The 27572-nt window shown below is 39.9% G+C and overlaps 1 protein-coding gene across 9 annotated transcripts in view; it reads left to right on the top strand.

The window, feature by feature from the left end:
• CLIC5 (chloride intracellular channel 5) overlaps positions 1–27572 on the top strand; it is an 81193-nt gene that overhangs the window by 40892 nt on the left and 12729 nt on the right. For 8 of the 9 annotated variants that reach the window (XM_039387286.1, XM_039387290.1, XM_039387287.1 and 5 more), the window contains 3 exons: positions 15280–15389; positions 15716–15841; positions 17165–17271. In XM_039387286.1, coding sequence (XP_039243220.1) covers positions 15280–15389; positions 15716–15841; positions 17165–17271 — 343 coding nt within the window. Of the gene's footprint in view, positions 1–11710; positions 11793–15279; positions 15390–15715; positions 15842–17164; positions 17272–27572 lie in introns of those variants that run through there. The other variant, XM_039387293.1, reaches the window with a different exon arrangement.

The raw sequence follows: 27572 nt of genomic DNA on the forward strand, positions 1-27572 counted from the left end.
AAGCACAGAGGGAGGCTTTGATTTCTGTGTCTCTGAAAGACAGCACAAATTTGGTTGAGGCCAGTCAGATATAAATGATGCTAAGAGGCTGCTTACATGTCCTGGGTGTGATAATGAGATGTGATAAATTCAGGTGGCAGTTAAATATGTTATTGCTTATCTTATATGCTTATCATGTCTGGGTTTGCAAGGGCCAGACTTTGGAAGGGCCTCCAAAGGCTGAGCAGATGAGTGCTGTGTCAGTACAGGTCAGACCTTGAAGATGAGATGAAGGAAGAGCTAAACTGGGAGATATGAGAGCCAAATTCCTTTTCTGTCTGTCAGTGTCCAAGTTATACCATGTCCCTATGCCTTGGCTTCGTTCCCTGTGAAACATTTGCATCAATATTCATTTTCATATCTGTGTAGCCCAGTAGCTTATCCAGCTAAAATTGCATCCGTTCTTTTCTCTTGACATAGACTGTAAAAGCTACTCAAGTGTTGTGGTTTAACTCCTCACAAAATATGGAATTAATTTTCAGATTGGGCAGGTGCTTCTCAGTATGAATTGCCAAGCTTGTCCTCCCTATGACATTTTAACATCCAAATAAACATCCTGCACAGAGCTGTGATTTTGTGTGCTGGTGCAAGTCTGTACCTGTGTATTGTCCCAAACAAGTGGAAATCAGAGAAACTGGCCCCGATGGATCATCGCTATTGTTGCTGGTGTTTTTCTAGATTGTGATTCAATTTGTGTGTGTCAACAGGCACTTTGTGTTACTGCTTTCCTTTTGCTTTTAGCTGCTGAATGGGCAACTTCAAACAGATACGAGTGCATATCATGGGAGGAAATTATTTTCTTTCGCTGCCCTGTGTTTTGTGATGAGCCATTGCTGCTGATTCAGTGTGTGACTGGAGACCTGTTTTGTTTGTTTATTTTATTCGTAGTATTTTTTAAAAAGCTGTTCCTGGATGAAGAGGGGTTGAATCATGGAATAGTCTTGCAGGTTCTAGGTTCTCTCAAAATGGCAGCTTTAGATTTTTTTGTGTGCTCGGTTCTTTTAAGTGTTCAGGACATGCCAAGAGGATCCAATGCACCAAAGTCCTTAATTGTTAAGCTTATTTTCAGTCTTCAGTTAGCGTTTGGATCATTTGAATTCTTTTTTCATCTTTGAGTGTTAGCTCACTCATGCAGTTTGAGAAGGAATTCTATTTTGCCTTCAGTTACTGAGTTGCTCTTTCTCATTCTGACATGCTCTAATTTTGGATATTTGGTTTTATTTTCTCTTTCAAGTCAATATTTCTGAGTCCCCCTGTTAAGTTCTTGATCCAGTCCTGGAGCTGTGTCTTTTTTGAGGTTCAAAAATGATCTCTTGTTTTCTCTGCATTAAGCACTAAGTGCTCACCCTGCTCAGAGATGGAGCCAGAAGGAGCTTCTCAGAGTACGTGAATGTAATCTTGGGGTTAGAACATCTCCAATTACATATTTTTCTAAAACACCCCATAAGTCTTACTTCTCACTATTCAGGCTGTAATAAAGGCAGAAGGACTTGTTTCAGATTTGGGAATATCCTCCTGCCCATCATGGTACACTGAAACCATCAGCCCTATGATATGTGTCTGCAGGAACACCTTGTTCTCCTACTGGGCTGAGCACAATCTCTGCCCAATGGCCTCATGATTCAATTTTTATCTCAAAGGAGACAATTCAACTAGAATAATACTAATAATGTTAAAAATGCTGACTGTAGACAGCTACTCAGGTCCAACCTTGGAGAGCCAGGAAAGAATGTGACCAGGACGGGAACTTAGGGGAGGTGCAGTCCCACTGCCCTGACAAAGAGACAAACCTTGAAACACTGATTTTCTTTTCCAGGGGAAGGAAGTGCCTCTCTCCCCTGACCTTGGCCACCCCTCCCAGCCCCATCTGCATGTGACAGCACCTTGCTGCAGCTCCCATGGGCAAAAGAGCTTTTTTATAATTAGCCTCTGGACATCTCTTCCACTCTGGGCACCAAGGATTACTGATTTTTTAATTTATTAAAAAAATTATTTTAATGTTTATTTAACATTTATTTAAAGCCATATTCAAGGTCTTTGAGACTGGGTGCACTAAGTAGTAATGCCAGTTGTACCATGCTTTCAGAAAGAGGGATTTTGTACTAACAGATGCTTAGCTTATCAGTGGAAGTGTTAAATTATAGGACTTCTCTGTATTTTTTATTTTTCAAGAACCACCTGTGTTCTTGACATTTCGCAGTAATAGAAAAAAACACCCTCCATTTTAGAGAGAATTGTAAGTAAAGATGAAAAAATAGCTAATTCTTCAGAGCCTATTCAGGTACTTGAGGAAACTGAACCTAACTGTACACAAATGTATAAAAAATGTTCAGAAATTTCTTTGCCAAATGCTAGTTTCTCAATTACCTCATTAACCTGGATGTTCCAATAAGTTTTATTCAATGGGTGCTTGGTGTATGGAGTTCCAGTGGCATTCTGGAATGTGTCTGTGTTGGAATTGTGGCACAGGAAGTACCAGGTGCTCCTCTCACAGCCCAAAATCCAGATCTGTCAGCCCAAATCTGAGTGTTCGGACTAAACTGCGGTGACAGATTTTAATGATGATTAAGTGAATGTTTTCCTGTGGAACAGATGATATTGAGAATAGATGGCATGGTCAAGGATCCCAGGAACAAGAGGGCCGTAAGAGGTGAAGAGGTGCAGGGGAAAGTGCAATGGCATAGTTAAGTAAGATTTTGTATAAAAGGATGAAAATTATGAATTATTTTAATGAATAGCATTGAGTTAAAGGCAATTAAGGTGTTTGTGTTTCTTTTTTTAATGCTGGATAGTAGAATAAAATAAAATTAGAGGAAATTCAGTCTAGGCATCAGGTTAAAATGTGTTCAGAGAAAGTTGTCAAAACCATTTCCTATGGGAAGTTTGTAAAGTCACATCACTGGAGCATTTCAAATGGACCCAAACAGTACAGACACAGGGATTTAAGAAATTATTCTGCACTGGGATGCTGAGTAAACAAGAAATGTGATCCAAACTCAACTCACTGATCCAACTATTTTTTCTACTTACAACATTTATGATACGTTAATGTCACAAGTCTGTACTGTAAAATATTTGTAAATTATATTGCTACTATTATACACATTTATTCAGAATTTCTCAGTAGCTTTTGGAAGGCATCACTGCTTGTTTTCTTAAGCATTTGCTGTTGAACACACAAATTGTTTTGCTTTTAGGTGAGTCTCAAGAAACAATTGCTTGCTGGTTATGTGTATCAGACTCTTGCTTTCATTGCAGGTACTTAAATTTACAAACTCGGAACTTTCTCTGTTTCTTGTTTAATGAAATAGTCAGAGGGATTTGCATCCCCCTCTTTTGTAGATGGCTAACAGAAAAGACTGCCTTGTAGTGTAACACCCCTTGAATGGCTAAATATGACTGTAAGTGTAGATGATCAGATGAACAAATATGGCAATTTTGGCAGGTAAGAAAATATTAAAGGAGAAAAAATATTGTCTAATGACTAAACTCTGTAATTATTTCTCTGTGAGTGTCTGGAAACCGGAAAATTTGTTTATACTGCATTTGTATTTTCACAGCAGTAATTCTTAGTCCAAATGCTGGTAGTATTGTATTGGTAAATAGTTTATTGGAGGTATTGTGGGTTGCACTGAGAAGTCACAGCAAGATGCAAACATCAAAGACTAGTTTGAGCCTGGGATGTGCTGCTCCTTTGCAAAGTAACTTGATCTGCTTTTGGTGAAAGTCATAAACATTCATCACATCTCAGGATGGAGCTTCCCCTGTACCCTCTGCAGCACCTTGAACTTTGGAGATGCAAAAGGAGATAGAAAGGCCCAGTCCTGCCCACTGTGGGACACCTCCTGAGGGCTGCCAATTGCTCTTTTAGTCCAGTGGCCTTAGATCACTGATGAACAGTATTTCTGTGATGTTAAATACGATACAAAATGAGACCCTCATGGCCTGTGCTGGGGTCAGCTGATGTGGTAAATGCCCTTATCAGCAACACCCCACCATCCCGACCTTTATTTGCAGTGACTGCAAGTGACTCTGTCTTCTAATAGTGCAAATGAAGTAATGGAATTTCAATAAATAATTCAGCCCTGGATCTGATTTCGGGTTCAGCATTAACTTTCAGCACCTGGCTGCTGTTATTATTTGTTAGTCTGATACGCTGCTTAGAGGCATGGAAATTTGGCTGCAATTCACCAACATTTCCAGAATATGCCATATGACCAGATTACCCTGGTCAAAAATCCCTGGCTCATAGATTTTTAACAGACTGTTAAATGCAAATTCCAGATGTGCACAGATTGAATTCTTACAAAAAAACCTGCATTCAGGATTCTGGTACTGTAATGGGAGCTCTGCATAGAGCTTGCTTTGGAGAAACGACTCCTGTATTTGCACCTGATCTCTAGTAGAAACAGGAATAATTTGGTTATAATTTGCATTGCCTGTGACACCTTCTGACAGTGATCTGTCTCATTTTATTTTCTGCAGCTTTCCTGGGGTAATGGTTTTTTTATGTATCTAATTAGCTCTGAGGATATAGAATCATCAATATTTGAAACTATTAAAATTGGTACTTTTTGAATAGCTAAATAAGAGTAATTCCTAATTTCTTTCTTGAGAGCCCATAAAACCACTTGTGTTTTAAATCACTTATTAGAAAGAAACCAGTGAATCCAAAGTATGACTCTACTCTCACTGAATTCTGTGGAATATTTATCATCAGTGGGAATATTTTGTGTGGATATTAACTGCTCTGGAATTAGATAGGGTCTATTATCACAGAATATTTTGAGTTAGAAGGGACCTTTTAAAGGTCATCTAGTCAGACCCCCCTGCAATGGGCAGAGACATCTTCAATTAGATCAGATTGCTGAGAGCCTTGTCTGTCCTGGCCTTGGATGTTTCCAGGGATGGGACACATGCCACCTATTATATTAGAATGTAATAAACTAATAGGTGTGGCACCAAAAGACCAAAGCTATAATATGACCCTATAGGCATAAGTTTCCAAAATGTAGGAGCTGCATTATGTATATACAGAGCATGAATAGCCACCCAGTATCAATATCTTGCAGGATAAGATTCTTCCAGTACCTGAAGGGAGCCTACAAGGAAGATGGAGAAAGACTATTTATAAGGGCCTGGAGTGACAGGACAAGGAGGAATTGGCTTTGAATGGAAAGAGTGTAGGCTTAGGTTAGATATTAGGAAGAAATTTTTTACTGTGAGGATGGTGAGCCCCTGGCATAGGTTGCCCAGACAAGCTGTGGCTGCCCCATCCCTGGAAGTGTTCAAGGCCAGGTTGGACAGGGTTTGGAGCAACCTGGTCTAGTGGAAGGTGTTCCTGCCCATGGCAGGGGGTTGGAACGAGATGGTCTTTGAGGTTCCTTCCAACCCAAACCATTCTATGATTCTAAGTTAACTGGTCTTAAAAAGAGGATGTATCTCTTCCTATGAGATACACTGTTGTATCCAAAACAACCAAGCAGTAGCTGATGCTTCAGCATCTCTATTGACTTTTACTAAAAATGGAATGATTTTCTGAGTGCTGCTGTGTCCTGCCTCCCCAAATCCTGTGACTAAGGTTCCTTCCAGAACTTAAACCCAGATGCATAAATGCAACTGATAGATAAGAAAAAAAGATTGCATATATATGTAATGTGACGAGTTAGGCAGCTTTAGGAAAACTCCACAAGTGGGCTGTTGCTGGTTGAGCTTCTCCCTGCAATGCAAGCAGGCAACGCTAGAGGGGATTTTACTACCACTCTATGTCAGGCATGTACCTCTCCTGAAAAACCTTCCAAAATGCATGTTCTAGTTCAGGAACAAGATGTTGGCTACAGGCTGAGCGAAATCTATGTTTGTATGACACAAAAGGTCAGGAAAGATTATTATGTTGGTCCCCCGTGACCATGAAAACTCTGAGTGAAATTCTGGTCCTGTCAAAGTCATGGGCAAAATTGCCATTGATTTCACTGGGGCCAGACTTCATCCTGTGCAGGTCAGAGAGAAGCAAAAGTCTGTGCCACCAAGCATCCAGCACTGACAGCAAGAACAGCTTTATTTTCAGAGTCACTAATATAGACTGTATAGAAAGGATTTTTGAAACATCCTATGCCCCCTCTCCACTCTGCAGCAGGATGAAATAAATCGAGACCAATCTTACCAACTTCTTTTGATTTCTTCAAAGCCTCCACTAAATGGAGATTACACAACCTCCTTAGAAAGCCTGCTTTGTGTTTCATTAGTCCTATAATTACACTGGATTTCCCCCCCCCCCCCCTCAAAGCTTTATTGTTGCAAATTAAGCAAAATACTTAATCCCATCCTCTGTGGTCATGAACAACAATGGAAAATCATCCTCTTTGTGAAACAGTCTTATACATGCTTGAGAACTGTTATGTCGTGGTAGAACATTGCATGTACATCCCATTATCCTGTTGCTGTTGCCTGTAGATGCATATGCTGATGATTCCTATTGTTTGTGATTTACGTAAAACCTTTCACTTCGCCCCCGCAGCCTCACCAGCTATTCCCCATCCAGCATTTGTATGTCACATTTTGTTCTTCTCACATCTTACACCTTGAGGTTAATTTCCCTGAATTTCATTTAAGTGACTTCAGACACTTTGTTCCAACTTCTTAGCATCACTTTGAAATCTGCTCCTCTCCTGGGAAATACTGATAACCTCTCTGTGCTTGTTGCTGTCAGGAAATTTTGCAAGGGTTTATCTGTTCCTTCCCCCATTTTGCTAATGGAAACATTAAATATGACTCATCTTGTCATAGACCTTTATGGTACCTCTATTTGTTGTATTTGTAGAGTAGCAGAAAACTTTATTATTACCACTTCATAAATATTTTTCAACCACCTATACAAGCACTTTGCAGTAATTTCATACAGGTCCCATTTCCTTACTTTGTTTAATAAAATACGATCTGGAGCTGACGTTGGAAACGTTACAGAGGTCAGCTTCCAGGTACCTGCTGCTTCCTTTCTACCTGCAGTGCTGGCAACCCTGACAGACAACTAAATTTGCTTAGCTTAATTAATGTAATTTGTTCCTGAAAAATCCATATTGTCTTTTCTTACCAACTTTAGATTTCCATGTGTGCTTGTGAGTTGTGGTTTAGTCATTTATTCAAGTATCTATCTATGTGTTAAGCTTATATATCTGACATTTCTTAAGTTCTTTTCTTGTTCCTGTGGTGTCTCAATGAATTATTGATGGGTCACCAAAAATCAAGGCTTTTAAAAGCTGTTCTCTGAGGTTACGTCCAGTGGCTATCCTGGGTACCCAGGATCCTGTGCCATGATACTGGTGAGTGATAGGAGCAGAATTGCTTTATTAGATTGGAAAAGGCTTAGGAAGAAGTGTAAAGGATGATTGTTATTTTTATGTCAAGCTAAGAAAGAAACACCTGTACTTTCAGTCCACTGTGTCTGGAAGCACATGAGCTTTGTGAACAATCTGCTGTCAAGAGCTGTGATGAGAATGGCAATTTTGGGTTTTGAAGAATGTCAAGATTTTGCTCTAAATTTCTCTAAGTCTCAAAAAAAACATTTTGAAACATTCACAATGTTGTTGAACCAAAGCTGTGGTGGGTTTTCAGTGAGGAGGGAAACTGAAACAGTCTCAGTAGTTTTAAAAGGAAATTTTGGCTGGTGAGTGGGCTGCTGGGCAGCCAGGAGCCCTGGGAGCCCTGCTGAGCTGCACGTTGGGACCCCATGTTCTTATGTCTTTGTGTGGTCCCAGCACCTTGCCTACCCTCAGGGGGGCGGCCAAAGACCACAACTCCAGGCCTGTTTCCAAGGTGGCATGGCCAGAGCCACTGCACATCTCCAGGTATTTGTCAAATTCTGAGTGAGCTCCTCGAAGAATATTCTTCCAGTAGAGATTTTCTTTTACAACACTCTTAATTTTTTGTCTAGTTACTCAAGAAGCTCACAGTCACAGCTCACAGTGATACTCCCTTCTTACTAAGGCTTTTAAAAGCAGCTTTTCATTCTGGGTGGCTTTGTGGCCTGATTTTCCAAGTGTAGAGAATTGATACTTGTGAGAAGTCAGCTGCTTTCAAATTGTCTCACAGGACCTAAAACTGCTAGTCACTTTGGAAATGTCAGCCAGCATTTGCCACCCATCCTTTAGCTCATATTTTGCTGACATTAAAATAATATAAATTAAATGCATATTCTATGCGATTTCTTTATACAATACTGCTGATGTTACTAAATGACTTTCACTCTTCTGGAGACTTTTCCCTTATACACCACCATGTGAAAGTCAGTCTTGGTGTGCAGAAATTTTTCACAGCATGGCAGAGCATGCTGGAATATGGTCTCCTGGAAAAAAAAAATTTGTCCCAGCCTTAATTCATATATATAAATATATGTTGGTGTAGGAAGTGTCATTGTAGTTCCCACTACCTTTAATTATCTAATAATAATTCCTCATTAAATTAACCATATGCAAAGATAAGTAAGGGATCTATAAATATAAATGAGAACAAAATAATTGCTTGATCTAAGGTGTCAGAGCACTCTATGCTTCTCTACTCTGTTGATATTTGTCAAATCATTGGCCTTTAGTTCTTTGAAGAAATAAGAGGTGATGGAATAGCATAGAACCATTTTCACATGGTGGGTTCAAACTGAAAGAAATACAGGTTAGATATATGGAAGAAATTCTTTACTAGGAGAGTGGTGAGGCACTGGAATGGGTTGCCCAGAGAAGCTGTGGATGCCCCATCCCTGGAAGTGTCCAAGGCCAGGTTGGATGGGGCTTGGAGCAACCTGGTCTAGTGGAAGGTGTCCCTGCCCATGGCAGAAGGTTGGAATGGGGTGATCTTTTAGGTGCTTTCCAACCCAAACCATTCTGTGATTCTGTGATGAGACTATACGCCTGTGTTTAGTCTGTAGTTTTCTACATCTACATTGAACCTGAATTACTGGAATTCTAGGGCATCTCAAAATTTATTTCAGAGCAAAACATGTTTCATGCAGAACATATGCAGTGGCCAGTGGCTCTAACAAAGCCCTTGAGGAAACCGAGACCTTTTTGTGCAGGTTGATCACTGTGAGTGCAGCTGTTCTGCTACCAGTACCTTAGCTGATGTGGAAGATGACTCTGATCTTTAATTGTGAGTATCCTAAGCTGTAATGAAAAGATCCCTAGGAAGAAGCTGACTTGTATGACTGATTCCTTCCTGCCCATGCTGCCATTCATGCGAATAAAAAAGTTGGAAAATCATGACTTACCAAACCTAAAGATAGGTTTGTCCTGTCCACGGGGTCTCCAACCTGCACTTCCATCTTCTGAAAATCCTGAATGTCTCAGGAGTGCAAACGTATCTCTCACAAAAATGCAGAGATCTGAGAAGTGCAGTGACAGCTCCTTGGAGATCCTCAGCTCTGCTGACGTGCTGCCCAGCTTGTCTGAACCCAGTGGAACAAGCCAGCTCCCCTCAAATTGGCCGGCAGCGCAGACCAAGTTAAGCTTATGTGCATCTATAATATGTGCATGTATGTAATGCCAAACTTGGACAACATTTTGGCTGGCTTTTGGGGAGCTGGCTAAAGAGTTTCACCACTTCCTTTTTGTTTTGTCACTATCCTGACAGTCTTCCAGGCAAATGCTCTATTTTTATTTGACATATATGCACATAGTCTATTTCTGCGTGTCCTCAGGAATATATTCCTGTTCTGTCTTGCCCTGCTTTGGAAGGAGGAGGAGCTTCTCCTAGCAAAATAAAATCTCGGAAAAAAGCTTAATGAAGTTAAAATGCTGCACAGCAAATTTATTATTGTTGTTATAGGCCCTTGTTCAGGAAAGCGCTTAAGTATGTGCTTAAGTCTGTTGAAATCATCAGGACTTAAGAACATGCTTAACGTCAAGCATATACTTCCTCTGAATTGGGATGTATTTCAGCACATGCTTAAATGCTTTTCCTGAACCAGAGCCACAGTCAACAAGAGTGTCCTGTGATACACAGGGCTTGTGCAACGAGATTTACTTCTAACTTGAGACCTACCAGTGCTGCTCTATGAATGTGCACTTCTTAGCTTGCCTCTCCGTTGGTGGCACTCCAAATTACTCACTGGCTTTTACATTTGGATGAGAAGTTGGGGAAAAAAAAAAAAGACGAGAAACTGGAAAGAAATGATCCTTACTAAAGCAATACCTTGGCATGTCTGATCTCATGTTGCAACCAATGATTTTTCCCTACAATGGAGATTTGTGCTATTGTGTGTGTGGTATAATTACTAAGACAGATTTTTTTTTTCTTAATGGCACAATAAATAGGATATTTCCTGGCCTGCTCTGCATTTCGAATAGGATTTTCACTTCCCCTTTGGGTTTTGAGCGTAAGGGGAGTAAGTGTCAAAAGGCAGGAGCGTTCCCAATTTTAAAACAGAGAGGGTGTAACCATGTGTAATGTGAGTCTCAATTTTGATTGTAGGGATGATGAAATCAAATCCCTCCTTAATCCTTACTGGGAAACATTGAGGTGAATTAGCCTGACTGCTTTTGTTAACTTGTTAAAATCCTTTTGAAAAAGAAATGTGTTTTAGTGTCATCAAAAGTGTCTCCCTGCTTTAGCCCAGAGTCTTACAGACCCCTGGACCACGTGCAGAGTGGCCTCAATTCAGTGAAAAATCAAAGAAGGAGGATAGAAAAAAACAAATATATTATTTGCCTGGAAAAAACACAGTGCTCTGTGATATGCAACTCTTGCCAGCACTGCCATTTTTAAGATAGATGCTTAGTCATTATTAATGATGGTGTATTTCTTTAAAGTTCTATGTTTGGGGAGTAAGTGAAACTTGCCCTTTTTTTCTCCCTTAAGGTTATTAAAATAATATACGGTTGTCTGTGTGCATTGCAGTCCTTGTGCATGTACCAGTTGGATTATTTTTGGAATATGTGAGGAAGTTTATTCCAGTTGTTTCATTTGTAGCAAAGTATTATCTTGAACTTGAGAAGAGCTCCCTGTTCACATCATTGAGCTGTGCTGTGCAGTGGTTGGAGTCTCTCGATACTCCCACAGCTCTACAAAAACACTTGACACAAGCTCATAAAATCACCGAGACCGTTTTTTCTCCCTCCCAAAACCTCCTTGATTATGTTAATTGATAATGTGTCTCTACAGCCCCCACTTGTGCACACAACTGTCTTTAAGGTTTAATTAGTCCATTAAAAATAGCTGAACTATTTAAGGAGGAGTGCCTTATAATTAATAAAGGAGAACATCTTGTTCATTCTTGCCATTACTCAGACAGAGGCAAGCAGCTGGTATGACAGTGGGCTTTTCTTGATGTGATTATACCAAGTTCCAGGGCAGGACCTTGCATCAGTTGGTGTGAAGGACCTAAACAGCTGGAGATTAAGTAGAAAAGCATACTTTTTTTAGTAAGTAACCTAATAAAAGTAAGCTTGTAGGAAGAAATGGGAGCAGAAGGTGATGTTTCCAAGGTAGAGCAAAATAATTCTCTCGAAATTCTGTCTCTGCAAACTCCAGGCTTTTTTTGCTGTGGTCCACATTCATCCCACCAAAATCAGATACTCAGTGGTTCAGTTTAAGTGAAAGGTGGCCACAATTATCTTTCAGATGTGCATCTTGACCTTACCTGCTCAGAAGACCTTCCCTTAGACATCTCAGTTAAACTGCAGTGGGATGAGCATTGGCCAAAGAGTCTCACCCAGCAAATCCTCAAATCTATTTTCCACAGTCACTCTGGAAATTTGCCTTTTCAGGTAAGGTTCTTCTCCACTGGGAGAAGGAGACTCTGAAGCCTTTCACAGCTGTGAAGCTTATAGTTCACTTTAACAACTCTGTCTCCTTTATCCATGCCCACAAAGCCTCAAGTCCATCCCTAGCTGCAATCATTGCATCAGATTTGCCAGAACTGTCCCTAGTTGCAATCATTATATCAGAAATATCTGACATTGCTGGCAGGGAGAGTGCATATATCATCAACTTACTCCTTTTTGTAAACGGTTCATCACTTTTACTGTGCTTCAGAGAAGCTTTTGTGCTCATTTTTGAACAGCAGCAGGAATAAATGGTGGTTCTTCAGCTTGTCAATTATTTGCTCTTTTCTTTCCATCCACTGTTTGAGTTCTTGATCTTGATTAAGATATTATTTAGTTCCTGCCTTTCTGAGCCCTTACCCTTGGACAGATACGTAATAGATTTGTATTTAGGCACTACTGGGGTGATTTAAGAAAGCTGTTTTTCTTTGAAGAGTGGCTAAGCCTGGGAAGTTCTCTCTTCTTTCTCATCTCCTCCTAGTAGTTAATAGACTTCATAAAGGATCTCACAACACTCTGATAAGCCTTTGAAGTTATTACCTGCTAAGGTTTTGCTCTTTCTGAGTACTGAACATTGAATTACTGACTGCTGTTAGAAGCAATGACAAAAGATTCACAAAACCGACAGAACCTTGCCTATAATTTCTACAGAAAAATAGCTGAATTTAATGGATAAATTGTGTTGCTGGGGAGATTTTGATTCTGTTCCCTCCTCTGTCACCAGTTTGCCTTGTGATTTGTGGTAGCGTTTTCAGTTATGCCAGTCACATGAGATCAAAACCCATGAGTCACTCCCCACCCAAATCATAAGCCTGGCTTCCAGATCCAGGAGCTTTGAACAGAGATCATGCCGTACTTTTTCTTTAGTTTATCTTTTGTTTCTGGAATTTCCTCTGCCTATTCCCAGTATGTCTCTAGCAATTAATGTTTCCCACTCCTTTGGAAGTGTTGGGCAGATACTAGAGGCCTCATTTGACCTACACAATTAATTTTATTTTTGATCACCAAGTGAATCTTATGTCTTCCAGATTTCACATCTTTCTCCTTTCCCCAATGACTTCTGCATCCCTTAGCCTCAAATGACCCATCACTTCTGTTTCTTCCTTGTAATTCAGCTGCTCTGTCCCCCCTTTAGTCCTCTGGTATTTAGAGGGTTTTCCACCATTTCCTCGAAGGACAGAGGATGTTTAAAAAAATGCAGATCTGGGTAACCCTTAACCTTTGCATGAGAATATGAAGTTGGAGAGAGCAGGGAAATGATGTTCCTGAGTCTCTTTCCTGAAAAAGATGAAATTGTTGCTTGCAGCACAAGAAGTGGGCGATGACGCCAGGCAGGAGGTTGTCTCCGTGCGGGACGGAGACTTAGGAGAGCTGGAGCTTTGCATATCACTGTGAGACAAGAACCGTTTGCTCTCAAGGTATTTGCAGAACTTGGCAAACCAGGGTTTTGCACTTACTTTGAAGGCAGTCAGGTGAAGAAAAAACAGAATCAACAGAATCAATGAATTTATAAGCCAAAGTCATTCCAGAGGAGGTAAGATGAGAATCAGCCCTCCTGCCTGCACTCTCTCGCCCTCTAATTGATTCATTGATCTGTTTTTCTTCAAATTCTAGTTTATAACATATTGTTTGCAGACTCAGTTATCCAGCTCCATTATGAAGGATGCAATTATGATTAGGATGGTGAAAAAGCCAAGGGGAAGTCTGGTGTCGTATCACTGTTTCTCCCATAGCATTTGCCTCTTTTGAGGAAGGGTAAGAAATTAAAACTTCTTGGCAATGGTTTAATCAGCAACTGTGACTTTGCAGTAATTATGGCACGCCTGGTGGTGCCTGGTATTCCCATGGTGACATTGTTGCTGTTGCCGTGAAATTTGCAGAACAGTGCTAACTATTTAACTTATAAAATTTTGTAGAACCGGGCTACTCACACCTCAGGTAGATAGGAAAATGCATCTTCCCATCCTCATGCCCTGCCACGCTTTCACCCACGTCATTTGCTGATTCTCGCATATGCCATGTGCCAGACATATTGCAGATCCATAGTTTCAAGTCAAACTGCAGCCAAACTGTTCACCCAAATACCTCTATATCCAAATATCTCTAGAGTTCTGAGTGTTTGAAACCGAATCTCAATTCAGAGCAAAATTCATTACATAGCCCTAAACTTTATGGCAGGTTGTCTCCAAGCCTTCAATCCATACTCTCTCCATAGTCTGGCGACAAGAAATGTCATTTCACAGGCAAGGCCTGAATTTGTAGCAGCTGGACGTTTCTAATCTCAAAATGTTTCTAATTGTGCTGTGGATGTTTCACAGAGCTGCAATAATTAGAAGTGATTCTTTCTTTAAGACAGAGAAATGCTACCTCACAGCTTGAATATTAATAAGATAAAATTTATGAGAGCCAACAGAGTAATATAATATTGTCTCCAAAGGAGGAGGGCATTTATTTGCTTAGCTCTTTCATCAGCCATTTTTGGACACACACTGTGTGTATAAAATACAGTTATGCAACCCATGTGGGTCAACAACAGAAGGTTGGTTGCTTCACCAGGATTATAAGAATCTTTTAAACACAATGGTACCACAAATTAAAATGGAAATCTATCAAAACCATTGTCGTCCTGAAAGCTTTGGCCACAAGCATAATTATTGTAGAAGGATGTTGTCCTTGGACGCAGCTTTGGCTCGGTTCGGCTGGTGTTATTTGTATCCCTCCATGGCTCAAAGTCAGAATTTGCATGGCTAAGGACCATAAATTTTTAGAGGAAAAAATAGGCTGTTTCCTCAATGCTAACACTAGCAGTTTTTTATTGGTTTGTAGTGGTTCGTAGGCAATTCATTAGGTACTAGAGATAGGAACAGACTGAATGTGGTGGCTGAAATCTGCCTTGAACCTCAGAAGGATTCAGATGGAGATTTGTGTCTGCATCTGGTTGTGTTTGAGGTTGCTTTGCTGGATGTGAAGAAGAATTAGTCAATTTCCACAGGATTTGGGTTTAAATATAAAGTACGCATTTTAGATAGTAAAACAGTGAAGCAGATATTAAGCTGATATAATCTGCAGACTTTAATTGAGCAGAAAACCTGTCCTGAGTTTTTCTATCCTTTTCATGAAGCTGGAATTCCTGTAGGGATGAGAGTAACTGAGAGAACATCCTGGATGTTGCTTGCCATCAGCAAAGGGCACATCTCCTTACCCAGAGCTGCCCTCAGGAGAGGCTCCATGTTGCATTCTCGAGCTCCTGGCAAAGACTGAATCCTGCAATAACTCCATGCTCGTGTTGATGATAAACTATATTAAATAACAGGCACTGCTGGTTATTTTTAAACTGGTTATTTTTCTTGCGACATCCTGTTTTCCATCTTGAGGAAGGTAAATGACTAACATGTCTGAAATCCATTTTTCCTTCCTTTCCATCCCTCAGGCTGGTATAGATGGAGAAAGCATTGGGAACTGCCCATTCTCCCAGCGTCTCTTCATGATCCTGTGGCTCAAAGGAGTTGTGTTCAACGTCACCACTGTTGATCTGAAAAGGTAAAAGCTGTTCAGTTTAACTGAAATAGTGAAATGATCCAGTGTTTGTCCTACACAAAGGCACCACCAAGTTCAATCAGATTTGTATCTAACCTAGAGAGCCTGTGGTGCAACAAAATAGTTGGGATTCAGGTTTGGTTGTCGGGTTTTTTTCACTTGTGGAATGTTTTAATATTAAACAGGGCGCTTGGGGTACTTTCAGAGTCTTCCAACCACAAATTACAGAAAAAAAAAAAAAAGACTGATTTTCTAGGAACTATAAATATCTGTGCAACTACCTGATTGTAAAGATTAGTGATTTTGTGACTTTTTTTCTCTGTCTGCAGAAAGCCAGCTGACCTGCACAATCTGGCTCCTGGGACCCACCCACCTTTCCTGACATTTAATGGAGAAGTCAAGACAGATGTTAACAAGATTGAGGAATTCTTGGAAGAGATTCTTGCACCTCCAAAGTAAGAACTTGAGATTTTTTTCATTCAAAATTCCATTTCCTAGAAATGAAAGATGTCCTAAGAAGAGTTCCTAAAAAGCGCTCCTTCCTACAACCTTTACTTACAGGAGTAATATTTATTTATGAAACTTGCTGGCTTCAGTGAGATGACTTCCATGTGTGAAGGTTACTTGTGTGACTAATAACTGCAGACTGTTTTCTCTGTACACATTTCAGGATGTCCTTGTATGCAGAATTAAGGAGATTGGTATTAGAAAAATTTTGTAGGGGTCTGGTGGCCACATTTTGCAAAGCTAAAAATAACTTGGAAGAGATGCTGAGAATTGCCACACAAAATATCTGTGCCAGGAAAAGCATTTTACAGTGAAAAACTGGAGGATTCTGAACTGTACGGTGTATTAGGAAGTTTGGAAGGGGAATTGATTACAGAGGATGAGAGGCTCTGGAGGCAGAAAAGTGCTCATTATTCTAGTCGAGAAATGACAAGAACCCATGATGAAAGTTATAACCAAACTAATTCAGATTAGAAATAAGGCCCAGATTTTTTCAGTATGAAAAGCTACCAAGGAAAGGTTTAGATTTACCAGATATGCCTTAGTTAGTCAAATGTTTTGGACTTAATACAAGGATAATGGGAAAAAGAAATTGCTGGCTTGTGAGTTGGACCTTAGAATCTATGAATCAATGAAATTTGGCTTGGTTCCTTACACTCCTTGGAGTGTTTTACCTCCAAGTGAATCAGCAGCTATAGGATAGTCGTGAGGCAAGAGATCAGATATTTTAATTTTCTATACTCTACTCCAAGACCACTGAAGTCAGTAGAAGTCTTTAATTGTGTTTATCTTTCAAATCGATATATTCCTTTGCACCAGTTGCCTATAAAAAGCAATTCGGAGACTGAAATCTTTATGTTCCTTCACCTGGGTGATCCTAACATGCCTTGCTGTTCCATCCTGGGGTACATTTTCGGTGTAGGGGATTAGACATGACTGCCATTCATAATGGAGAGACTTGGCAGCCAAATTCCCCCCCACAAAATTTCTGGAAATTTATGCTTCATTCTGATTTAAGGCCACTGTATCTTGGATCATGGTAACACAAAGCACAAGTACAATTACCTTTGTCTTGAAACCATCTCTGTGTAACTCTCCAACAGATATTGTTAAGAGGGACTTACCAAGCTGTTGTTTTGAGATAAAAGATGATGTTAATTACAGTTCCTCGTACAGGAGCTTTTGTCTTTCTTCTATTAAATTGTATTTGTAACCATCCCTATGATGCTGGTAGCAAGATGTTACTCTTCACACTGCTTCTTCTTTTTCAGGTACCCCAAGCTGGCTGCTAAGCACCGGGAATCAAACACTGCTGGAATTGATATCTTTTCCAAATTTTCTGCATACATCAAAAATACCAAGCAGCAGGATAATGCTGGTGAGTATGATCACTGCCAAATGTGCCAGGGAGTTTCTGTGCTTAGAAGTGGAATAATTTTGCCATTCCCTCCTAATTTTATTTTAAGGTCTGTTCGGATGACATCAGGTTCTGCTGCTGAGCAGTGGGAGATGGTTGGTTCAGTGGGCTAAATCCACATGTTCTCAGCTGAATTAACTACATCTGTAGTAGTAAATAAAACAGGCCACAGAGTGTTTAGTAACCTCTTTACCAACAGCCATGACATGACTCCTGTCCATACAGCCCAGCTTCCTCACCAGAACAGAATCCCTTAGTGCTTGCTGGAAGTGACTGGTGGCCTGTGCTACATCCTCTACTTTGCCCAGACGCTGCTTAGAGGAGCGTGTGCTGACTGGACCCAGAACTCTGAGGCCAACTCATACCATGACCCCTAATAATTTGTTAGATGTGGCTATGAGACCCGCTTACCTCATGATTATGTTATGTTGTTGTGGCTAATTTGCTCATATAAACTGAGTTATATCAAGACATCCAACATAAAGTTATTAAATGAAAGAAGTGGCTTTAAGAAATGTAACTGCACTTGGTAAGGTCCAAACTTTCCTTCACATGTTTATTTGTCGAAAAAAAGAACCCCCCCAGAAACCAGATGCCATTCATACTTATATGCATCCCACATTGTCTTCTTAATGAAATTGCTGTTCTTCTCCACATTCCTTTCCCCTAGAGAAACAACACTTCAGCTAGTCTTAGCTCCTGTTGCTCCATGAAAGCTAATGGATTTACACATCCCTATCCCTGGAGATGATCTAGTAGAATATTTGCAATCACTTACTGATGTGAATATAAGAATATACTAATACCTCTTATCTTGTATTACTGGTTTCACAGTCAGAGACCTAATGCCTGTTGAACACCATGTGCTCATATAATTCAGAGAAAACTAGATTTTTTCAGGCTCCAGCTCTGCCACGCATTTCATCTGTGCAATTATATTTCATTGCCTGGGGCTGACCCATGAGATAAAAGTGGGTAAATGATGATTTATGCCAGATAACAATCTCCTCCATCATATTTTTGTGTTGTTAACAGAAGGAAATAATTACAGTGCTTCATTTCTCAGTGATTCTAAAGAGTTGGGGTTTTTTTGTCTAATGCTAATGGGACGCTCAGCTAACCTCTGTAGGAAGTTGTAAAAGGAAAATAAATTAAGAGTTAGACTAAATAGATGTTACAATGAAAGTAAAATATCTTGGCAATTTACAAGGAATTTTTATGGTCTGCTCTGCAACTGTAAATCTTCAGCTTGCATCCTAAAACAGCCACGGGTATCTGTCCACATGCAGAATCCCAACTCTCACTTCTCAGTGACTCTGCAATATGCAAATCCCTGGATTCACAAGGGCTGGCATCTCCAAACAGGAATAAATGGCTGTCCTAGAGGTATCTGCATCTGGCCATAAGCAGAGCTGGAATTCAAGGTCGGATATCCGCTACTGTGAGATAAGGAATCTAACCCTGCAAAGCACTCCACATTTTTAGAACCTGCAGTATGATTAATGGGAGCTTTCCCTAGATCTGCCTAACAAGCCTTGGTTTAGGTACTCTTGAAAGAAAAGGAAAATGCTTCCAATGCCAGTTAAGCACACCAAGGTTATAGGGAAAAGAGTCAGTCTTTGTTCCCTGCAAACACCTTCACTCCATTTTTGTTAGCTAGTTTGTGCTCCTGTCATATCCAGACACTGCAATCTCGGAATGCACTCATCCTCAGCTTTCCTCTTTGAAGTAGAGAAAAGGTTTTAGCTTAATTTTTTTACAGCTGTAGTGCTGCAGTGCAAAGAGAATAAAACACAGACAAGCAGAGTATCAGTAGTACCCACATGTTTTTTCTATCAACAGAGTAAAGTACCTGAGGACCTCTGGGTTCTTGGGACTGTCAAAGCAGACTTACACTTTGTGGGACATAGACCTCAATTTCAGTAGAGTAGTTGACTTCCAGTTTTCAAGGGCTAGGCAAGAATACCTTTTCCCTTATCCCAGGGATGTTTTACCCACCTTCCTGTCCAGTTCATCTGAACCACAGCAGTTATTCTGAAGGCTGATTTGGATGGCAGATAATGAGTTAATCAAAAAGTGGTTGTGTTAGATTTCTTGAGCAGTGAAAGGACTATGTCTGAAAAGGAAAGGACAGCACCACTGGATGCATATTCCCGTGTGAACCTATTTCTTTTTGATTGGTATTTTGTAAAATTGCAACACTGATCCAAAAGGAATCTGGGGCTCTAGCCCTGATCTGATACATGTCCTTTTACAGCAGGTTATGACACATTGTTTTTCCTATATAACAGTATAAATAGTTGTATATATTTCTGTAATAATAAAAAGCATTTTATATACATAAAATATAATTACTGAGGTGAAGTCCCTTTCCCTGTCTCCATATGAGCAGGTGAGATCCAAAAAGAACAGAGATTGTTGTTTGTTGTTATCTTAAATGGTTCCTATAGATTCCAATGCTCAGATAAAGGTAATACATCTCACAGTCATCCTCTATATTTGCTCCTAACTCCAGCTGACCCAAGTGCTTGGGTTAATCTGGAAAGCCACACCAGTAACTGGGACATCAGTTGCACATGATCAAAACACAAATAGAAAAAGACTTGTTAATAAATTAAAAATAGATCATAGAACTCAGGCCATTATATAAACAATAATTTTAATTTATTTTTGTTGGGAATAGGGGACTGCTGAATACCAGGGAAGCTAAAGCACCAAACATCAGGTCGTTTAAATTAAGTTCTTAAATTGGGAGTCAGGGAAGTAAATTCATTAACATGTGGGATATCAGGCTGGGAATTTGTAGCATCAGCCTATCTCTAGAAGTGTGGTTAAGGTGTAATTATATGTGATCATTCTTCGTAGTGTGCTGCTTTATCAGAGATCATGTGGTCTGTGCAATACGAGCTCTCACTACAGCCTGTGGCTGTTACATCTTTGTGGTAAAGTGGCGTGAAGTGGTTGGGATAATTAAATGAGATTTATGCAGCATGAGGATACTGGATGTAAGAATTAATGAGAACCTAATGCACTCCAAAGATAAGCCCAAGCTGATGTTCCTCCCAGGAGGGTTTACAGCCAGGGCCATGCAGGAATGTCAGGCTTCAAATTATGCCATTGCTTGGCTATGTCATTGCAATATTCATAGCAGATGGCTCTGCTAACACAGTCTGTAGCCTTTAAGTAGCCAAATAATTTTTTTATTTCAATAATGGAAAAGTTACTAAAGAAAACAAGAGATTGGTAACTTCTTGGTTTAGTGTGTATGTCTAAATCCTCACATATAAATGAATAGATTCAATGATAGGTATGTACATGTGTTTCTAAGATTGTGATACCCTCTGCTGGCAAATATGTGAATGTATAAAGCAAGCAGCTTTACAATCAGGGCTGAAACATCCCCTTAACAAAAATAGGGTTCCTTCTGTCAAGACAGTTTGCTCTTACAAATGCAACATCATCAAAAGAGAAGTGTTTCATAGCAACCTATCAATTTTGACAAATGGAAAAAATCATGTTTTTTCTGGACGAGTTAAATTTACTTTGAAGTAAAATGCTTTAACATTACAGAGAAAAATAGTGATTTTTTTTTTTCTGGATTCATGTAGTACTTCATTAGCCACACACCGTTATGTTTTGTGCCTGGCACAGAAGCAGGTGATAACCTTCTCCTGTAAGTCTGCATGGCAATATGTTATTGATCATGATTCATTTACTTACCAAAGGTATTTGGCAGCAAAGCTGCCCTGATTTAATAGTTCCCTGAATTTCTGATCCTTTTTTCCATCTTTGTTTTCCTAACTTTCTGTCTTATAATATAAAAGCACTGAAAGTTTTGGAACGGGCTGGCGAGGGCTGTAAGCCCAGAAGCAAACATGCTCATGCCATATCAAAGTCCCACCACTTTTAAGCTTCTTGAAAGGGAAGGAATTGATTCCAGATTCTCAGGATGTGGCAAGCTGTGTTTAAAGAAAGTGTGTGCATTTATTATTTCAAGTCAGTTCAATTAGAACTTGATTCCTTCCACCCCCCGTGCCACTTGATAATTTTATAACAGGCCTGCTTGAAGGACTCATCTCCTCATCGTGGGATGATCTGTGTCTCGCTTGGGTAGCAAAACCGAGTTATGCAGTTTTCTGGCCCTTGTGCTTGAAATGACAAGTGTTCCTTCACACAAGGACAGGAGTCCTTGGGAGGGTTTAGTGGCAGTAGTCTTGAAAATTATTTCCTGGATGCTCTTGCTCAAGTTTTCACAGCCAATTTGAGTGTTTCTGGTTGTTTAGTGATTGTTTAATATCGAGAAGGAGGTCTTGTCTGAGCACAGGAAAGTAAACCAAGGTCTTGTGTGTTTACTTTGGTTCCTTTGGTTGATGCTGAGCAAGTCACTCAAGCTCTGTACAGTCACCAGGGTAGCAACAATTTATGTATTCATTGGAGGAGGATGAAATTTAATTAACTGGAATGCTGTGTACATGTACAGTATCCTGCTTATTATTTTTTCCTGCGAGACTGTGTACTGCAAACCAAGGGGACAACCTAGAGTAACCACCCATTAACTGTCCCGCCTAAAATTGTAAGTTCTTTGGCTCGCAGAATGAGCCCTTTGATTTCATGTATGAGTTTAAAAAGTTGTTCTTGAATTGAGTTCTTAGGGGGCACCAGCTCCAGTGTGGGTGGGCGCATTCATTAGTGGTACGGAAGGATATTTCACTGTACGGCTCTTCAGAAGGCGCTGAGCTGGGAGACCACCAACATGATTTCATGCAGAGGAATTTCCAGCCGTCTGACCAGAGGACTCCGCTTGTCTGGTTTGGATTTACATCAAGAGGCCAAAAATAAAAGCACATTTAAATCATTAACTCACATGTGATTAAATGCCGTTCACCTCTTTCAGTAGCTCCATCACACTTTGTGGTTAAGTGCGTGAGGTGGGAAATGTCTCTCTCCCTGTGCTGTGTATGTGTGGGTACAGTAGATATGCACACACATGTATAGGGCTGGAATTTAAACTGCCCTACATCAGTTTTATGCTGTGGAGTTACTCCTGCTAAGCAGAGAGTCAGACCCATAGTACAGGTACATGCACAGGCTGAACGGTGTGTGCTGATCCTTTCTAGAAGCCATCACATGCCTCTTTAAATCAGTTCACTCCAAATCCCACTGTAGAATATTTACAGTAATACCAGCTCTGTGGTGCACACCCTTTGTGGTACCTGAGCTGGGGTAAGACCTTCTTGATGTGGTGGGCAGCCTGTGTCATCCTGACAAGCATGGTCTGGTCTGGCTGCAGCAGCAGGTCGGTGGAGAAGAGCAAAACATCTGTCCCCAAAGCATCTCCATGCGTGGTGGGGAAGGGTAGGGGAATCACCCCCCTTCCTTCCAGACCGACTTCTCTCATCCGAAGGGATCAGGTTATAACTTTAGTTGTGATATGGCTTTCCTGCGGCTTTGATCCTGTTCTGTGCCTAAAGGCTTCACCCTGTGCTCAGCAAAGTTCCTGGTAAAGCTTCTCTTGACTTGGACTTCACCAGAGCAAGTTTGAAAAGCTCTTTGAATGCCCTTGTACTGGTGGGTGTTTCCTGTGACAGGGATCTTGGATCAGACTCTTTGGGACTAACATTAATGCTTTATGCTTTTTGAACAGATTTTCAAGGTGCCATATAAATATATAGGTATAAATATAAATCTATAAATATGTGTGTGATGCCTGTATATCAACTTGCTATTAAATTTTTTCCTTCCTCTTTAGTTGCAGATTTTCCCTTTTCCACTACAAAATCCCACATCTGTCCAAGGCCCAGCATGAGCCACAATTTGTCCTGTGCTGTGACAATACCAAGTTTTCTCTGTCATGCAACCAAGAAGGACTAGAATAGTGTTTAAAATTGTTTTAGAGAAAAGGACTTGCTTTATGATTTAATATGTCAGGATGACAGTTCCTCTAGTGGAAGGTGTTCCTGCCCAGGGCAGGGGGGTTGGAACTAGATGATCTTTAAGGTCCCTTCCAACCCAGGCCATTCTATGATTCTGTGATGGTTCTATGAAAGCTGTTTCAGAACATTTTAAACAAGTTTTTATGACTCCCCCTGAGCTGAATAATGTTGGGCTCATGGTAGCTGAAGTGCCTGGCAGCTTTACAAAACCAGCCCTAATATAAAAAATACCCAGTCTTTAAAACATATGTAAAATAGCTTTTCTGCTACATTTGTGGCACATAAAGTACCAAATACATGTTGGTGAGTGTGATATAAAGCTTTTATTGCCATCCATTTGGGATGACCCACATAACTCGCTCATGATATGTTAATAAAACTGTTCACTCTGTCTCCTTATAAAAACACATGTATAAAGACCACTAAAACTATGGTGATAGCTGTGTGCTAACTTGTTAAGAAGTGCTGCAAGTTGCATTTATCATCCGTCCTAAATTGCTTTATCTGCTTTCTGCCCAGTAATCAAAGACTGATTCGAAAATGCCCAGAAACAGCAGTTTGCAAAAAAAAGTTTACTTGAGAAATAACTCTTTGAAAGTTCTTCTCAAAATCATGCTGGCTGGAGGCCCAGAGCCATCAATATTCTGGCTGGGACCAGTGACAGCTTTAAGGACCAATATCTTTTGACCTGCCAGAACTGAGATCTGAAATTTTATGCCATTAGAAGGAAGAGGTTTTCAGTTTTCTAAAATGATAACACACCACCACCTTAATCTGAGAAATATGTACTTACTAGGGAATATTTCTGAACTTTCCTTCTTCTAAGATGTTGCTAATCAAGGTATGAAGATTTCCTGATGGAAATGTGAAAAACACAATGTAAAAACAACACAAAACTAAAATTCTGTGTAAATCCAGATGTGATCAGACTGCAAGCTCTCCAAGGCAGAGACTTGACATGCTTGATTAGCGATCTTAGATGTAGCCATTCTGGAAATAGTAAATATTTGCAATTAATTTACTAACAGATGTAATTTTATGACACATCTGTGTTGAAGCAACTTTGAAGACATTGCATACCATAAGGAGGAAGGGAAAAAAATTAAAGAATATTTGCATTTATATAAATTAAAGTTATAGAATATGCTGAAGTCAACGAGATCAATGATATGCTGAAATTAGGGCACATTCTCAAGCTTTTGCAGGACCAGGGCCTATATGCACAGGCCAGGCCTAGACTACAACACTTGCAGTGGGAACAGTAGTTGGCAGATGCTCTTCCTTAAGAGGGAATTATTTCCCCTGTGTGTTTGAATATTCCTCCAAGTGCTTCTGGCTTTACTGGGGTGCTTTGTTCTGTTTCCCAGCCGAGCTCCCATGCTCGTACACAGGAGCAGTAGCACAGCTGGAAGTGGATTAGAGCAATCTGGCGGCAGCAGTCCTGGGAGGAATTAAGCGCCTCACTGCTGGAATGGGAAGCCTAAATTACATTATTATTTAGAATTGAGTTTTAACTTCATTGCTCTATGGTTTTGCCCTGGTGGGTGACTTCCCTCGGCACGTTATACTTGGTGTATCCTAAGTATGTTCCCCACACCAAGGACTTAGATGAAGTTATGGCCTTACTCAGTACAGTGTCCAAATCTTATATAAGCAGATGTTCAGAGTTAAACACCCAACTGGTCTTAATGTCCTGAGAGGATTGTTCACAGGCTTATATTTAGCCATTGCAGAGCAAGCTATCACATGATAGAGAGCCTAATGACTGGCTCCTGGAAGTCAGTTTGCAAAACTGTTGGTGACTTCAAAGGGAGAAGAATTGGCCCAGAATCTGTTTTTCCCAAAACAGATTTTTTGTTTTAAGCATGCAAATGTTCTTCATAAAATAACAGGGAAACCAAGAATGAGACATAAATGTTGTTTATGTCAATCAATGTTGCTAATTTTCAATCAAATCAATGTTGCTAATTTTCTTTATTAGATCAGATCTTAAATAGCTGATCTTTAACTTGAAAACAGTGTTAGGAATAAGGCATCAAAATGGGACCTTGAGGCTAGGAGGACCTTTGGATTATTTGGATTATTTGCTACCATCTCTTGCAAATCCCATCCCAGTCAGTTTTGCAATTGAGCAAACATGTTAGTATTTCATCCTTGAAAGGATTGGATTTGATCAATCAGAGAATAGAAGGAACTGGAATGTCTTTGGTGCACTGAAGTGTCTTTGGTCTTTGAGGCTTTTTTCCAGTCCTTGAGCGCTGTATTATTGTTCTCCTTTGACCTCTTGCTAGAATTCCCAATGCCTTGTTTTAATTGGGGACACCAGAACGTGGAAAAATGTTCTTAATTCTTGCCACAGCAGTTGCAACAGAGGGAATGTGACCTCCCTACTAATACTGGAATTTTTTTCACGCATCCAGACATAATTAAAAGTCTTTTTGTTTTTCCACCTTTCAGAGAGGTTGAGGCATAATCGGGATGATCCCTAAGTCATTTCATGGGGCTTGAAACAAAAAAATCTCAAAAGCAGAGAAACAATGGAAAAGAATTAAGATGTGAGTCATTTGTAAATCTCATCGTCTCATGGCTTTTTGTGTCTCAGTAACAATTTCTGAACACAAAGGACAGAAAATACTGAAAACATTAAATAAATCTATTTGAGACTGAGATTTTTAAAGTGAACTAAGGGATTTGGGAACTTAATATCTTTAAAATTTCATCCTCAGGTGCTGCTAGATAGGCACTGCTGTGTTTCCCTCTCATTCCACCAATGCTGGAATTACATATAATGTAATTGAAATAGTTGAAGTGCAGTTGGAATTATCCTGGTGTAAACAAAAGCAGACTTTATTCTTCTACATGCCTGGAATTGAAAGAAATTGATATTTAAGATTCAAGTGCCAACAGCCTGTAGAGGAACTGACTTTTTAAAAAAGTTTTTAAGGTCCTTAAGTCTTGGAACACAAGGGGTCCCCACAGCACTGTTGCTAAAGCCTGGCTGCACTATACCAGCAGCTCACTTTACTCTTATTTAATTCAGATACATGTAGTTAGTGTTCCTTTGTTGGTCCCAGAATCATCTTGTTTACTCTTTGGTAGTAAAACAAAACTTTACACTCTGAGTGAATACACAGCATCTCAAAAATCAAGAAAGCAGAGTGCTAATCTTATACTATGAATAATGCGGTTTTATAATCTGCAGGGATTTATTTTATTTTTTTTTCCCCAAGTTTCTGATGCAAATCAGCTGCTGATTGTCTACAGTTATTTTAGGGACACCTGCACAGGACTAGCATTGCAGAGGTCAGGATTAGGCCCTCGGGGATGTGCCCTAGAAATGATGCTTGTCGTTTACGTGCTGCTACAGAGTTACAATGATTTGTGAAATGCAAGTTTGGTGCTGTTCTTCCTGGGGCACTTGTAGGCCAGTAGTTTTACATTCACTTGCTTCCTGCCCTCAGGGTCGCTTGGACTCCTGAGAGACTTGGAAGTGAAGCTTTCTTTTGGTGTCATTTGAACACCTGGGTTTTCTTCTTAAAACCCAGCATTTTAAGGTACTCTGCCTGCATTGTTTGTGATAATGTTACAAATATTACATTTATTTCTTGCCTCCACTGTAAAACCGAATAAGGAAAGGGAAGGAGGAAACCTGAATTTTCAGTATAAAATTAGACATAAGTCAAAACATTCTTTCTAGATGCTTTAAAAAACATGTGTTTAAATTTCTTAAAGACATTATTGATTTACCTGTTTCATTAGGTTTAATTTGGGAGTAAGACAAATGGTATCATGAAAATAGGAAGATGGCCAGATGCCTCTTCTTTTTGTTATATTTACTGTGTACCTTCCTCTAACCTGAACCATATGTCCACGGGTGGTGCATCACAGCTTTACTAATGCAGAGTTTGTGACTGAAGTGTACTTTTATTCTTATTTTGTATATAGGAACTTACAAGGCAAATTATTTAAATCGTTTTTATAAGGTCATGTAGAAAAGGTTGAGAAGAAGAGACTCAGGTCTCTTAAATCCAGGTAACCCCTTAACCCTTGGATCATTTTTCTCTGTCTTAGGAAAAAGGTACCTGGGGAATCAAGGTCTCAGACTCTCTGAGTCATATTCTGTGGAACTTTTTGAGACAGATCTGTCAAAATTTTGGGATGTAGCTTTGTAAAAAATTTTGGGATGTAGCTCTAATTGATCAATAAACATCATCAAAAGTTTGTAGATGGGGTGAGGAGGGAAGGGAAGAGGGATTATGAGGGAGATATCATCTCGGCTAAGTCTGTCTAAAAGCTATGTTAGTAATTCAATAATCCTGGCTTCTTTTG

This window comes from Pipra filicauda, unplaced genomic scaffold (assembly GCF_003945595.2).
Source record: "Pipra filicauda isolate LSUMZ 115617 unplaced genomic scaffold, ASM394559v2 scaffold54_size4384275_pilon, whole genome shotgun sequence".
Lineage (NCBI taxonomy): Eukaryota > Metazoa > Chordata > Aves > Passeriformes > Pipridae > Pipra > Pipra filicauda.